Source organism: Schistocerca gregaria, chromosome 2 (assembly GCF_023897955.1).
Source record: "Schistocerca gregaria isolate iqSchGreg1 chromosome 2, iqSchGreg1.2, whole genome shotgun sequence".
NCBI classification, from domain to species: domain Eukaryota; kingdom Metazoa; phylum Arthropoda; class Insecta; order Orthoptera; family Acrididae; genus Schistocerca; species Schistocerca gregaria.
Genome location: NC_064921.1, coordinates 531,301,601 through 531,318,125, shown reverse-complemented (window position 1 = coordinate 531,318,125; position 16,525 = coordinate 531,301,601). Strand labels below are relative to the sequence as shown.

General features: G+C 42.2%; 1 protein-coding gene across 1 annotated transcript in view; it reads right to left on the bottom strand.

The window, feature by feature from the left end:
- LOC126330497 (G-protein coupled receptor GRL101-like) overlaps positions 1–16,525 on the bottom strand; it is a 643,973-nt gene that overhangs the window by 463,102 nt on the left and 164,346 nt on the right. The window contains exon 3 of the mRNA XM_049996361.1: positions 9,588–9,755. Within this exon, the coding sequence (XP_049852318.1) occupies positions 9,588–9,755 (168 nt within the window). The remainder of the gene's footprint in view (positions 1–9,587; positions 9,756–16,525) is intronic.

Below are 16,525 nucleotides of genomic sequence, written 5' to 3'. Positions count from 1 at the left end.
TGGAACATGCAAGTGATTGTCACGAGGATATAAGCAGTTTTTGTTTTCAGTAAATATGAGCTTTAAAACATAAACTTAAACACACACTCACAAAAATGACGCACTATGAACCAGTTATCCGTAATGCACCGAAATCGATAGATGTGATGATCTGTAGTACAAACAAATGATTACAGTTTCAGAGAAAAATTGGATGATTCATTCAAGAGCAAGAGTCTCACGAATTGAGCGAGCCAATAACGCGTTCGTCAACCTCTGGCAGTTATTCGGCTTGCACTGATTGACAAAGTTGTTGGATGTCCTCCAGACGATAACGCGCCAAATTCTGTCGTGCCAATAATGCTCCAAACGTTCTCGACTTGGGAGAGATCCGACGACCTTTCCGGTCAAGGTATGGTTTGACAGACACGAAGAGAAGCAGCAGAAAGGCTCGCCCCGTCCGGGCGTAATTTATCTTGTTGAAATGTAGGCCTGGGATGGCTTGTCATGGGAGGCAATGGAACGGTGCGTAGAATGTCGTCGATGTACCGTTGTGTTGTAATTGTGCCGCGGATGACAACCAAAGGTGTCCTGCTGTGAAAAGAAATGTCACCCCAGATCTTCACTTCTGGTTGTCGAACCGTATGGCGAGTGACAGTCAGATTGATATCCCACCGATATCTGGGCGTCTCCAGACACGTCTTCGGCCTGGAATCTCATTAACAGGCGTAGAATTCTCTTCACTCATGAGTCCCGCTTCGAACTGAGGCGTCATGATGAGGGAAGAAAGAATTTGGTACTATATTCTTCAGGAGGACATCCAAAAACTCTACCATTCAATGCCAGGTGGAATAACCGCTTACTTACTAGGACCAGAGATGGGCCAGGGCGTTATTGACCAGCTCAACTTGTGAAGCTCTTTCTCTTAAATAAATAATCAAATCAAATGGTTCAAATGGCTCTGAGCACTATGCGACTTAACTGCTGAGGTCATCAGTCGCCTAGAACTTAGAACTAATTAAACCTAACTAACCTAAAGGCATCACAAACATCCATGCCTAAGGCAGGCTTCGAACCTGCGACCGCAGCCGACGCTCGGTTCCAGACTGTAGCGCCTAGAATCGCATGGCCACCCCAATAAATAATCGAATTCGCCTGAAGTTGTAGTAATTTGTTGTTTGCCTGTACATGTAATCAACATCTATCGATTTCCCTCCCATTCCTCTAATTCCCTCGTGGTGTGTCTTTTTTTCCCCTTTTGCCTTAGAGTGTACGTTGTTTACCATTTGCCACCTATAAAAACATATCTAATACATCCTTAGATGCCTTGTGCGATAACACTCCGTTAAATACAATTCGTAGTCGTTTGAATGATATCGTAACTTCTACAACATTTCCAGTTTGTACAAAACTTTCGTTTGAAGTCAACTGCAGATGTCTGCATATTACTTTGTAAGGTGGCGTGGTCTCCTGACCTTCATTTCTTACATAATCCGTCCTCACAATCGTATTCTGCATAGCAAGACGCTTCATTCGAACTGAAACTCGATAAGGTAGAGTCAATTTTGTAAGAATTCATGTAAGTGATATGCAAATCTAATAAGTAAATCGCAAGTGCGCACCGATATACACAACATGACAACCACAGGAAATTTCGTTCCAAAGAGGAAACTAGCCCACTGGGAAGACTGTCCCTTCAGATGGCTGGGTCAACAACACACTGTGGGGCGGCGGGTAGAATAATAGAATAAATGTTTTGTATTCTATGCTGTTTGCGGTTCTCAACACTGGCTCTCTAACTACAACATTGACAACCAGAAAGTGATTAGCAAAACGTGAAGCCTGTAATTAGGATTCCTAGTGCCCACTTCATCTGAGAAATACATTTATAGCTACAGCTTATAGGTCTGAGGAATTAGGAGATTGTCTGGGATTCATAATAAAAAACCATTCTCTCTCAAATGTTCACTATATTCTGAAAGTCACAGACCAAAAAGAATCCTCACAATCCAACTACCAGAGCAGTTCAGAGAATAATGCGCTGATGCCACTATAACTGTTCAAATTAAATGTTTAAGTGAATGCTCGCCATAATTTGATGATAATGTTCATCAAACGCCACACTAAATATTGGTAGAATGTCTGTCCTGCGGCGGCACGTGAAAATACGACATACGCAAACTAAAGATAGATCATTAACGTCATCCCAAAATTAACACTTCACTCGAAAACGGTTTCATGGTTACGCATATCCCGAGTAACTTATTACTGCATCCGAGGCTGTGTATATCAACGATACCTTCGCGACGCGACTCCCAGTACAGGTGGTGCGCTAATCAGCGTCTGGAGAGAACTGGGGCCTTCCTCCGCTCGCACAGCGTTCTTACATATAAAGCCGCGGTGCGGACGGCTAAGGGAACGCCTGATCAAATCCGCTCTCCCGACTACGCGCTGGGCTAGTAATGCACCACTTTAAGTTATCGAATAAATAATTGCTTCCTTTGCTGATGGCCGATGAAGCTTTCAATGTAAATGTACAATCAGCACACAGGTAAGTAATCACAATAAAATTCTGATGTGGCTGAGTCAAATATTTTGGGCGAGATAATTAATTTAATTACACTACACACAGTAGACGAGTTCAGAACTAACTCTTTGGAGATACGCTATAGATATAGTTTTATAGTTATTCTGTTGAAACTTCTCACATTTTTATGATTATAGCGGATCTCCCTTCTGCTTAAATTTTAACATCCTAGACTTATTTATTCGCCTACTTAATCTATCTTGCTTCCTTAATTTCTAAGATAAAAACCAGAAAATCATGAATTTAAACTAAAATTGTAATTTGTGAGATCCAGAATACTGTTTCTACTAAATTATTATGAAAAAGGAATCTAAATATAAATTTTTAAGTTTCTAGCTCTTTTCTGTTGCGCCAATGATTTTTCTGGAAAAAAGCCCAAATTTCGGAAATGGTTAAAGTTATTGAACTGATATTCAACACATATTGATTTAGTATTACTCCTGACATGCTAGAAACGTTTCAGGTTATTTACTTGATTTCTAAAGCATTGCGCAACATTTATGACGACAGAGCTAGTTACAGCGGACTAGGCTGGCACGCAATGGAAAGACTGATGTGAATTTTATAAGGCGTGAGTATGCTGCTTCCCTACAACACCTACTTTGGCCCGAAGCGACCGCCCAGAGAGAAGAGAGCTTTTGCCAGAGTGAAGGGATAATGACCCCCATGTTCGGCTTAAAAGGAAATTCCGCTACATTGTATGGGAGCCCCCAGAAGACGCATTTTTTTCACGGACCGAAGTAGTTACGGAGTTCTCACAGGAGGACAGTATATGCCTAACGGAGATGCTACAGATTTCTGCATTGGTCGAATTAAATGAAACGTCATTCTCTCGTTTAAAAGACCAACTCTGACTGGCGGAATATTTCTGACTCAAGCAGCTAAAGGAGTGAGGGAAGACAGTGAATGATATACCCTTACAACTATTCCAGAAGAAGGAGCCATTCCAGAGCACGTAAAATTGCCGCCACACTTATTGTGCAGTGTGAATACGGACAGAGTACTAGTGAAACGCCTGCGAGCGAGTACTGAGTGGTGGGCTGGTTATCTGACCGGTGTACCACGCCAATAGTTAGACTAGGGGCGGATAGGAGTCCTTGACCTCATCAAGGCGTAGGGAGAGTTTGATTGGCGAAGGTCAAAAAAATGGTTCAAATGGCTCTGAGCAGTACGGGACTTAACTTCTGAGGTCATCAGTCCCCTAGAACGTAGAACTACTTAAACATAATTAACCTAAGGACATCACACACATCCATGCCCGAGGCAGGATTCGAACCTGCGACCGTAGCGGTCGCGCGGTTCCAGACTGTAGCGCCTAGAACCGCTCGGCCACTCTGGCCGGCGGCGAAGGTCAATCCAGATAGAAAGAGAGAGTTGTGTTATTTGTCAGCAGCGAGCGACGCAGGCAGCAGTCGTCGCAGTTCAGAGTACTGTGCGCTATAGCGTATCCGAGCCCCATATGTCCTCCTTAACAGTACACTCCACTACATTTCTCACACAACAGCCTTGACCGTACCTATAAAAGTTATTCAAGTTGTGTAGGCGCGGCTCTAAGCCATTCTGCCGAGTAAATAACATTCTTAAAGAAAAGGGAGAATAGAATCTTTGCATACTATGTAAAACAATAGCATTCCTATCCATAAGTGGCAATCTACTGTTTCGAAAAGAACCCGGAAATTTATTATTATTTTATAAGAAAAAGGTGCACTTGATTTCTCTGAATTTTTTGTAATAAATGATATTTTTCGTTCGTTTAGTGCTTTTCTTACACTAATTAGCAATACTCCCGTACCCAAGTATCCCACAAGTTATGTAAGAATATGGAATATTTTTGTGTCTTTTCCTTACAGCAGACGACTCAGATGATATTTATTGCTGAATGTTTTCAAGCAGTTGTTGTTGGTACATTAGGAGCGTCTGTCTGACTTCTGTAGTAGTGTGAGGTGGAAATTATTTCTTGCAGGAACCAAAGGGTACTTGTTGGATCAATCCATTGCGCAACTTGACAAAATAAAGCCCACACACTCACGACTTATGCTACTTGTTTATTGCTATTGATGGTCAGTTGGCTTCTTTAACTTTCCTCTCACAGTTTTTCGCAAGAGAAAGGGAGGAGGTGATCAACTAGAATCAAACTCGGTACGTCATCTGTAGCCTACGATGCTAACCAACGAACCATGAAGGCAGTAAAAATATAGAAAGGCATGCTACATTGTTTTGTATGATATCCCGCCAGGTAAATTAGTTTCCTTAAATGGGGTGTTTTTCACTGTTCGTCGTCATTAGTCATGCCGACTAATGTAAGCCTTGTGGCTGCATCATCTGTTTAGAGTGCAGAGAGTTCAGTTGTGTTTGTGCTGTAGGTGACGAAGTTGGCGGAAGACGGAGAGGGTGTCAGTGCATTGCCTACACCATATTCAACAGACGGCGCACTACCAGGGGCCGTAAGACATTGTAGAACAGTAATTTAGTCAAAGAATGTGGAATTGAATCCGTTATTGACGTGAACAGGTTTCTAAGCTTCTTCTTTCCTTCGCAGTTCCTGTGGTTGCAGAGAATAATTATTAACCGTCTTGCAAAAGAACAGTTTGAATTAGTTTCTACTCAACCATAACTCTCCATATCAGTATGCATTTATTAATAATTTTCTGAAAATAAGACTATAGAAGATGAGTGAACTCAAATCTGAAATCACTAAGTTTATCAATACCATTTACATTTCACTTACGCCTCTTGCATCTTGCCTTCATTTACATTTTCGTTTTTCTGCGATAGTTTGTCCATTTTAGCCATAGGTCTATGCTAAGAACAAAATGTCACTTGCAGAACATCTGCTGTATCGGAAATGAGGGCTAACTGTTAACGCTGATAAATAGATGGGAAACAAAGAAAATACGAGGGTTGACGGAAACGTAATGCCTCCACCTTTGTAACTCTTCAACAGTTGGCAGCATTGGTATGCGGCAGGTACTGGCTTGTTCCATAGCCTCTTCTCTACAGCTCTAGTTGGCGCGAAGCCTTAGCAATGAACAGTTGTGTTCTTGCAGTGTAACGTATGGAAAGTATGGAACCCTGCGCAGACGGTCGATCAGTGCGATTTAAACAACGTACAGCCATTGAATTCTTGACCGCAGAAGGTGTCACCCCACAGGAGATTCATCAGAGAATGAAAGCAGTTTATGGTGATTATGTTGATGTGAGTACTGTGCATCGTTGGGCGAGTAAGTTTAAAGATGTTGAGGCGGGAACATCTGACCTGCGTGACAGTCAAAACGTTGTACGTCCTGTCACAGCAACCAACGAGTTTCACAAGCAAAATGGTGACAGATTGATTTAGGACGATCGTCGTATCACTCAGAGAGAAATAGCAACCACAATCGCCATTTCACAAGAACGTGTGGGTCACATTATTGCTTTGCTTGGCTATGGGGAGATCTGTGCACGATGGGTACCCTGCATGCTGACTCTTGAAATGAAAGCTCACCACTGTACGGCATCCTCCATACAGTCCAGATTTAACTCCGTCTGACTTCTATCTGTTCCCGATAATGAAAAACGATCTGCAGGGACATCATTACGCTTCTTATGAAAACGTTGAGACAACTGTGAGACTGTAGTTGTGTCGACTCCTTCCGTGACGGCTTCAGAAAACTTGTTCATCGTTGGCAGAAATGTATCCAATTGGCGTGGTGATTATGTGGAAAAGTGAATACTGGTAATTAAAGATTACATTATAACGATTATTTCTACTTTTGTTTATTAAAATATTCCCATCCAAACCCAGTTAACGAAGGTTTTATTCAGCCCTCGCACAAACGAAACACAATGGCGTATATTCTTACACTGGTTGTAGTGGACTTGCTCTGAGCCCCGCTATATGAGTTGTTAGCTGTTTCTTTTGTATGCTGTCGTTGGTTTTGGTGATACGTGTGTAGCGGAAAGTTACATATTTTAGTTCATTAATGGAAAAAGCAGGTCACTGTTAATAGTGTCTCCTGTTTTGCAGCCGTCTTTGTTAATAGTAAGTCTTGTGGCCGTCTGTCTTTCATTGCTAGTAAAAGAATGTAGGGAGCTTTGATGTGGTCCTGCAGCTGTCTCTGAGAAGGGGAAGTCCAAATGAGGTCTCAGATCACTCTTCGACAAAGCAAAGAATTATACTGATTGCACGGGAGACGAATGGTCGACTTCGGGTTATCTTTAGAATCACTGAGAAGAATCTGCCTTCCATAGAATTAACAACGAGAAACTGCTTCCGGCATGTAGAGTATCCTTCTTCCTTGCGTAGAACATTCAGCCAAAATAAGGTAGGTATAATCTGCAGAGAACTTTGAGACATTTTTCTATAAGAGAAGACTTATAAGTTGTGTCAGAATGAATATTTAATGGTTACAGTTTTGCATTGCTTTAACCCATGTCAGTGGTCCTCTTCATGTATTCCGCCGGCGTGGCCATACGGTTCTAGGCGCTTCAGTCTGGAACCGCGTGACCGCTACGGTCGCAGGTTCGAATCCTGCCTCGGGCATGGGTGTTTGTGATGTCCTTACGTTAGTTAGGTTTAAGTACTTTTAAATTCTAGGGGACTGATGACCTCAGAATTTAAGTCCCATGGTGCTCAGAGCATTTTGACTTTTTTTTCATGTATTCCGTTGTGCTATGAAACCATGATTATTATCTAATACACCACTTACTGGAGACAAATAGAGTTGCTTTTCATTCAAGGGTCAACATTTTTGCAAAAGAAGGTGAATATTTTCAGGACGTTTACACCGGAGTCATATTACTTATGAAATTTAATTAAGAGCTAACAGATAGAAGAGCTTTCAAAATTTATGGCAGATAAAAAGGTGTAGTCTCGTCGCTTATGGGGGGAGGGGGGTTACAGTTAGATCAACAGTTGTTCGACAGCTTGTCTTAAATTCTGATCTACGAGAATCATACTGAAACCAATGAGCACTACATTTCTTTGCACACATTTTGCCCATTGTCCTGTAAGTTTTAGAATACCCTTACTACAGAACTTCGTTCCAGATTCCCAAAGACACTGAAGAGTGCTTGCCGGACGTCTTCTATAGTCTCGCAGCGTTGCCCTCGCGTCTGTTCCGTAACAGATCCGAAGAGACGGTTTGGCGGAGGGTGCCAAGTCGCGAGTGTTGGGAGCATGCGGACCAGTTTGCCACCCAGCACATTTTCCCTCTTTAACAAGGAATTCCATGACAGCACTCTGTCAAAACACAACATTGCGGTCGGCCAGTGTGGAAGTACTGTCTTTGATCACGTGATATATGCTAATGATGTCAGAATATGACAACACTAGGTTCAAGGTCTGTAGATTACAATCCAGCAATTTTTCTGTTACACTGTTGGAATTGTTATTTTAACAATGGGTAGCTCACGACTTTCAGTACGATCACCACTCCCAGTATTGCCCGCGTAGTGAATTACACACACACTAATGAGACATCATAGGTAAGATTTCAAAGTGAGAAGATGTGTAAACTACAGTGAAACTAAACCACTAACAATCTAATAAAACAAGAACTCTATTCTGCATGTAGGTATACCAGTATGCAGTTCTGATTCTTTGACATTTCAATAATCGTTCACTTCGTTGACATGCTCAAGGTACGATGCCGCTTTCCTTCTTTCCTCGATGCGCACGTTTATAGGCTAACAAAGAACACATAGATAGACTTTTTGTAAACATGGACATTAAAAATGTTGTGCATACGAGTTGAAAACTGAAAATATCACTAACAAAAAGAGGTACCAGTAAGAAAACAGGCATTAGTTTCGGAGTTCCAGCTTCATTTGCTATCGATACAAGTATAGTACAAGTGGAATAAAATTCCTGAAAGCAACCTTTTCACATCACGTCCCTCTCTTCTTCATTATTCGAAATGCATTAAAATAAACAAGTTACATCAACGAGACCAAAGACGTCGCATTACTACATCAAATTCGAAATTGCGCTCCTGATACTATGTTATTCAAGCAAGCACTGTAATTTTTACGAGTAGTATTTAAAACAGCCGTTGCATGCACACGACAGAAACAATCAGCAAGACACAATCCCGAACGGTAGTCTGCTAATGTTTTGGGCTACTTAAAATGGCGGCAGGCCCCGTCAACTCTTGGCTTCAAAACAACCTACAGCGTAAGTCTGTAGTACCACTTCCCTTCTTTTCTTATCTCCGTAGTCTATAGTGCCATATCACTTCGATTTTTACCTCCACGATTTCAACCCCCGTGAAAGAAGTGCTCAGTCATAACTTTTATTACCACAGGAAGCAAGCAATAAAAATACCACTGGAATAAAATAATGCAGATGACACCTTCAATGAACCTAACTCTCACGATAATTATTTAAATTCAATTGAAATAATAATTAATAAAATAATAGCCAATAGATTCCTGCCTTTGAGGGGCGAGATGCATGATATGTTACAGGACCCCGACACTAGGAGCAATATATCGATAAGATAGTCGTATCATTGCTGGCGTTGTCTTACGTTTCACTCCTCTCTTCCACCACTTTACATTTTACTTTTCGATGACGATTGAATAACTTTTTTCTGTTTAACTTTAAAAACAAGATTAAATAAAACATTTTTTTTCTGAGTCTGTCTTATTTTTCTAGCTTTTTTTAGTTAGACCTAACATGGTTATACTCATATACTTTTGTCACGGTTTATAACATTTCATACACATAGCACACAGCACACACTCCAGATACCATACGAAGAAAAACAAGCTTACATTTAAATAAGTTATTATGGCAAATAAAAATAGGAAAAATGGCTGTTTTAGCAGCAAACATTTTGTTCTTTTCCCATTAAAATTTTTTTCTTTGCATTAATTTCTTTTCTGGTGCACCCAGTGCATATCGTCAGTCAAGAGAACCCGTCTGAGAAGGAGGAGGAGGAGCAAGAAGCGCAAGGGATCTTACAAGATGTGGAAGTAGGGATATTCCCTGGAATCATTTGATTGGCCTATGCGCTGGTGAATGTGAGTCGGCACTCACCGCAGTGCGGCACGCCCTCGTCCTCGCCGCCGGCGCAGTCCGGGACGCCGTTGCACAGAGCACTCTCCGCCACGCACCAGCCGTCGCCGCAGCTCACCTCCCGCCCTCCAGGCTCCACCTGCGTGTTGTTGCACAGCCAGCGCGACGCTTCCACGGCCGTAGTAGACTCTGCAACACAGGCGGACGGCTATCTAAAGAACTCTGCCACTTGTGTTCCTGCAGCACACTTCCTCTGCATAACGCTTTGCACATTTATCTATGTACAGAAAATAAATTTTAAAAAATGTGCACTGCACAAAACAAAAATGTAGTTCCCTATGAGTCACAGGGAATCAATAAACTCATACATATCCCTGAGTGTACCTCTTTGTGGTGATATGAAATGAAATGATCACATGGGCATGATACTGGAAAAATGCTGTTAGCCTACACAGGAGTCTGTTGACATATCACTTGTGCACCCATCTTAGAATAATGCTCAGTCTTCTGGAACTCATACCAATTAGATCTGACAGGAGATATTGAGGCTATGCATAGATTCGTGTGATGGCGGCGCTTATATGCTGAAAGACACAAGCTAGCAGTGGCAAGAATGTGAAAGTAAGCAACCACGCAAAGGCCAACTTACAGTATTTCAAGAGCCAGTATTAAGCGAGGAATCTAGGAGCGCGTTACAGTCCGCTAAGTTTTGCTCCCATCCATACCGCGAACAAAGAATTAGTTACAGAGTGCACAGAACTACATTGAGGTGGCGAAAGTCTTGGGATAGCACTATGCACTTATACAGGTAGCGGTAGTACCGCGCATATAAGGTATAAAAGAGCGGGGCAATGGTGGTGGTGTAATTTGCACTCAGGTGATTCGTGTGTAAAGGTTTGCGACGTGATTATGACCGAACGACGGGAATTAACAGTCTTTGAATGTGAAATGGTAGTTAGACCTAGACGCATGGGACATTCCATTTCAGAAATCGTTAAAAAGCACTGAGCCTTCAGGCCACGAGTGGCGTACCGGGACCATCCGACCGCAGTGTCGTCCTCAGTGGAGGATGTGGATAGGAGGGGCGTGGGGTCAGCACACCTCTCTCCTGGTCGTTATGATGGTATTCTTGACCGAAACCGCCACTATTTGGTCGAGTAGCTCCTCAATTGGCATCACGAGGCTATGTGCACCCCGAAAAGTGGCAACAGCGCATGGCGGCTGGATGGTAACCCATACAAGTGCCGGCCACGCCCAACAGCGCTTAACTTCGGTGATCTCACGGGAACCGGTGTATCCAATGTAGCAAGGCCGTTGCCCGGAAATCGTTAGAGAATTCAATATTCCGAGATCCACAGTGCCACGAGTGGTGGTGGTGGTGGTTAGTGTTTAACGTCCCGTCGACAACGAGGTCATTAGAGACGGAACGCAAGCTCGGGTTAGGGAAGGATTGGGAAGGAAATCGGCCATGCCCTTTCAAAGGAACCATCCCGGCATTTGCCTGAAACGATTTAGGGAAATCACGGAAAACCTAAATCAGGATGGCCGGAGACGGCATTGAACCGTCGTCCTCCCGAATGCGAGTGCCACGAGTGTGGTGGTGACTACATAATGGTGTAAGTCAAACTGAACCAATCATTGACTGGAAATGGTTACGTATGGCTACTGCGGGACCATGTTCAGCCATTTTGGGACGCTCATTGCCTGATATGAATCCCATTGAACATGTGTGGCACATAATCGAGAGGTCAATTCGTGCACGAAATCCCTCACCATCAACACTTTCGCAATTATGGACGGGTATAGATGCACCATGGCTCAATATATCTGCAGGGGACTTCCAACGGCTTGTTGAGTGCAAGTCTTGTCGGTTGCTACAGTATGCTGGGCAAAAGGTCGGACACGATATTCCATGAATTTTGTATTTAAGCGGATATGAACGCATTGCGTACTTCGTGCAGTAGTGTAACAGTTAGGAGTGGATGACTGTATCAGTATTACAGTGCACCCTGTCATAAAGCAGCATCTGCAAGGCACTGATTTGAGGATAATAACGCTCTTGAAATGGATTGGCCTGCCAAAAGCTCCTACTTGGGGCCAAAGGAACACCTTTGGGATGAGTCAGAACGTTGACTTTGCTCCGGACCACAGCGGCCAATGTCACTGTTGTTTTTACTCCTGTGAAAAATGGGCTGCCATTCTACCACAGGCACTCAGCAGGCTCATTGAAAAAGTCCCCAGCAAGGTGAAGCCTTCAGAAAGGCGAAGGATGGGCACACCACGTATTAATGTCCACTAACAGCTATCCGGATAGTTTCAATCAGTTATTATTGCATGTCTACTGTTGTGATTCAAGAAGATTGGTAGAGCATGGGGTATTTGATTCGACACTGTTTTCCTGGAGTTGATAATACACTATTAGATGTGCTGAAATTATTGCAGAGCATAGGTAATAGATTATTTGATATGGCCTTCGACAGACATGTGGTAGGAGATTTACTATGAGATACACAGATGAACATTTTCATATGTCTATAAAAGACATGATAAAAAAGAAAGAGCGAGAACTATCAAAATATCAGGTTAAGTCTGATATGTAACTGTTTGAAAATCTTTGCTTTAGAAAAAGTAAACATGCCAAAGAATGTATGTTACCGGAAGGTGAAAGAAATAAGGATTAGAGTCTCGCTGATGGCGAGACCTTGAGGTCTAGAACACTATACATATGTTTTTGGATGGGGTCCGCCTTTAGCAAAACAGAATTTTTTTTTAACCCAAACATGTTTCACTGCAGTTGCAGTATCTTCAGTGGGCTTCTATTTTATGGCTGTTAAATATAAAGAATGTTCTTTACTGTTTGTATACATGTAAATATTAGTTTTTAAATCGTAATTACAGATATGTGAAGAAAAAAAAACACCAAAAATTATGAATTCATACCTTTTCCTGATGTGTTATGTTTCTGCAGTGATTGTTTTCTTTACCAGTTTGTCATCAGCAACCTCTTACACCTTAAAGTAAGGTGTAAGTGGTTGAAAATGACAAATTTTAAATTGAAACAATCAGTAGTTCTGCATTCAGGCTGACTGGATGACAATGCTCAAAGTCAAACATCAGGCTAGAAACGACTTTATTGGTCATATGCGTTTCAGAATTTACCCATCATCAGATATCAAGGAGTTAATGCTACACGTAGATATGACAAATGCTAACGTTGTTTCAAATACAACTTGAACGGCCTGCAGCAATAGCTCCTGGATATGTGATGATGGATAAATTCCGAAACGCGTCATATGAACAACAAAGTCATCCCTTGCCTGATATTTGAATTTTACCATTGTGACCTAATCAGCTTGAATGCAGGACTACTCATTTTTATAATAATGGTCGCCTGAATCAAGCATGATTTTAAAACTTACTGGAAAATCTGTCTATTTACACTGACGGAAAAAAACACAGTACCAAAGATTAAGTAACATAGAGTAATGAAATTCCAGGAATACGCTTGTCTAGTGACTAACACTGCAAGATCGCAGGAAACGCAAGCCCAATGTAAGCCACTACAAATGTCAGATGGTGGCACATTAATGACAGATGTAACCCACAGAATGTTGAATACAGGCATGCAAACATGCATGCACTGTATTGTACTAATGCCAGATATCAGTTTATGGGACCGAGTTCCCTGTCTGTTGGACAGGGAAGGTAAACGCTGTCTGTGGATGACTTGGGAGCTGTCGTCCGATGACGTCCCATATGTGCTCGATTGCGGACAGACCTGGTGATCGAGCAGGCCAACACTTTGTAGAGCGTTGCCTGATGGAAAACACCACGCGGGGTGCTATTAATGAATGGCAGTACAACATATCGAACCACCAGACTGATACGCAGTTTTGCAGTCACGGTGCGTGGGATAACCATGAGAGTACTCCTGCTCGCATAAGAAATGACACTCCAGACCATGGAGTAGGTCAAGTGTGTAGGCAGCAGACTGGTTGGTTGCAGGCCGTCTCTGGCACCGATGCAGAAACAACTTTCATCAGAAAACACAACAGACATCCACCCTGCCCACCAATGAGCTCTTGCTTGATCCCATTGAACTCGCAAATTGTGGTGGTTTGGATTCAGTGGAATGCACGATACAGGGCGTCTTGCTCGGAGCTGTCCTTGGCGCAACCGATTTGTAACAGTTCACTGTGTCATTGAGGTGCCAGCTGCTGCTCAAATAGCTGCTGCAGAAGCAGTACGGTGCGCCAAATCCATTTGCCGGACACAGTGAGCGACCCTCTTGGCAGTGCCACGTGGCAGTCAGAAGATCGGTCTTTTTGGGACCGTACTTCCTCGTGACCATCGCTGAAAGCGATCAAGTACAGTGGCTGCATTAGAGTCACGTCTTCCTACATTATTCGGAGAAGGAACATCCAACATCTTGTAGCACTATCATACGACCTCGTTCAAAATGAGTAAGGTGTTGATAATGGCATCTTTGTCGTCTTAAAAGCGTTCCTGACTAACATCAACTCACCACGTCCAGTCTCAGAGGTAACCATCGCTCACGACCGTTACAGCGAGTATTTAAAGCAAACCTGATCTGCATTCTCATAGTGGTGCTATTAGCGCAACTCTTACGGTACTGGCGCGAAATCTGAATATACATCATTTTTCAGACTTAGTAACTCGGCTTCTAACTTTCTTTACGTCCCACAACTTCTTGTTGCGATTTTTTTTCTCGTGAGCGTGTAAACAGTAGGGAACCATCACTGCGTTAGTTATACTTGCGTCTGGCCTTTTTTTTAATATAATTTTTAAGCCGTAGCGTCTTATCGGGCTACATCGGCTTTGGTAGTCGCCTCTCATCTGTGGATGCAGGGCTTTGAATCGTGGATGGCTCCCTCTGGGGGCATGGTGGCGAACCGAGTTTGTGGTTGTCTTTGGTCATGGCAGTATCGGCTGTTGAGCTGAACCAAAAAAAATTTTTCTGCAGGCGTCCGGTCTGTCGGTGTGATATTTATTTTGGGCATCTTCAAGGAGAGTGGAGATGGTTATGAAGGAAGTATCGGACTCTCAGAGGAGTGCTCACCATGATGGAAGGGCGTTTTCCTGCTGTTTTCGATTCGTGGCTATTCTCGCCTCCATAGTGGTAGATCGCAATGGCTTTCCTGCGGTTATGTGAGCGAGTTGACATTACAGTCTGTTAAATTTTGTTTTTGTGAGACTCTAAAGCTGTGTACAGGAACTTTTGCTGTGATATAACGTGTGTATGAATTTTGGTTATCTTATTGGATTATTTTACTGGCCTGTAATTGATGTCAAGTGTTCTTGAAAGGAGGAAGCCTCCGACTCATATTGCTGTTTAAAGGAATTTCAAAGTAATTCTAGTGCATGCCTAAGGCACGGATCACGAATCAGTCGTAAATTGTAGCCTATGTCCAATTATTTAGTGGAATGAATTTTCATATTTACATTGGATTCTGTTTGCCATGTCGGCACTAATTATGTAATCCAACTGATGTGGCCTTATTCGTTAATGCATGCTTAATGCGAGATTAATTACGGTATACAGTTTTTCTTAAATATCAGCCTTAAATTAAAATTTATGTTGTCTTTTGCTGCAGTGGCTGATTGATGGTTCAAATGGCCCTGAGCACTATGGAACTCAACATCTGAGGTCATCAGTCCTCTAGAACTTAGAACTACTTAAACCTAACTAACATAAGGACATCACACACATCCATGCCCGAGGCAGGATTCGAACCTGCGACCGTAGCAATCGCGCGGTTCCGGATTGAAGCGCCTAGAACCGCTTGGGCTGATTGATATGTGCTTATTGCAATACAGTCGCTCACGCAGCAACATCTGTTTCAGCATGTACTATATACCGGTGTCTCAAGGCTTGTCCGCAAAGTTCACTTGATTATGAGGTGCTGAAAGTTATCGCACCTGTTAAAATTCTTAACCATTTGTTTTATAACAGTGATTTGTTACTTGGGGTAATTGCTCTGGTGGTTACCTTGTTTTTATTGCCTTCCAATAAATTTTATCGAAAAGTTTATGTAATCTGTAACGAAGACTGGTTCATAAATTGTGTATTAAACCAGTGAATGAGGCGTTTAATACCCTTTGGCCCAGTCTTCTCGTACAGTCTTGTAGCCACTTAAGAGGGGCCGTAATTTCCCATTTCAATTTCTGGAGTTATACATGTCTGATAATGAGCCTGTACTGTTGATAGACTAAAACAGAAACGACTTTTGCACCATTGTGTGTTCAGTTTCTAGACAGTACATGAAATGACTTAAAGACTTGCAAAATCCGATTGTGCATTTTAGTACTGTATCCTATGACACGCTAGCAAGTATCTTGCTATATTATCTCATAAAGAATTAAACTGGCGTGTCAAGTTGGACTCTTCGAAATAAATTACGATGTAACTGGAGGGACCTTTTGTATCAGTAACGATTTCAGACTTTCAAAAGCCACTACAGTTAACTACAATAATTAAAAAAATTTGCAGGATCCTTTGTCGTCGAGATAAACTATGATGGACTAGCGAGGATTCTTGTGTTACTAGCGGGGCTCCTTCAAATCAAATGCATCCTGTGTCCCAGAATTCGACTATGGTGCATTCAGAAAATTATATTTTATATATAACCCTCAATAATGTCTGGATAGCTCATTTTGTAACATTCTCGGAAACAGCGCATGTTTCCCTGGTTCAGTAACAGTCTGGTATACATTTTTCAACTCCCTGTAGATTTTTTATTACTGTGTAAGTTCCAAGACGGGATGAAATACTCCTTCTGGAAGGAAGCCATAGGTAAGATACTGGATAGTATGTTGTTGCTCAAGTAATAAATGCTTGTACACTGAGAGTGATGTAATGGAGAACTGTACTATCCTTTTGTAAAACTGGCTGAATCATAAGTGAACAAACCATCGATTTCCTTCAAATTGATCTACGT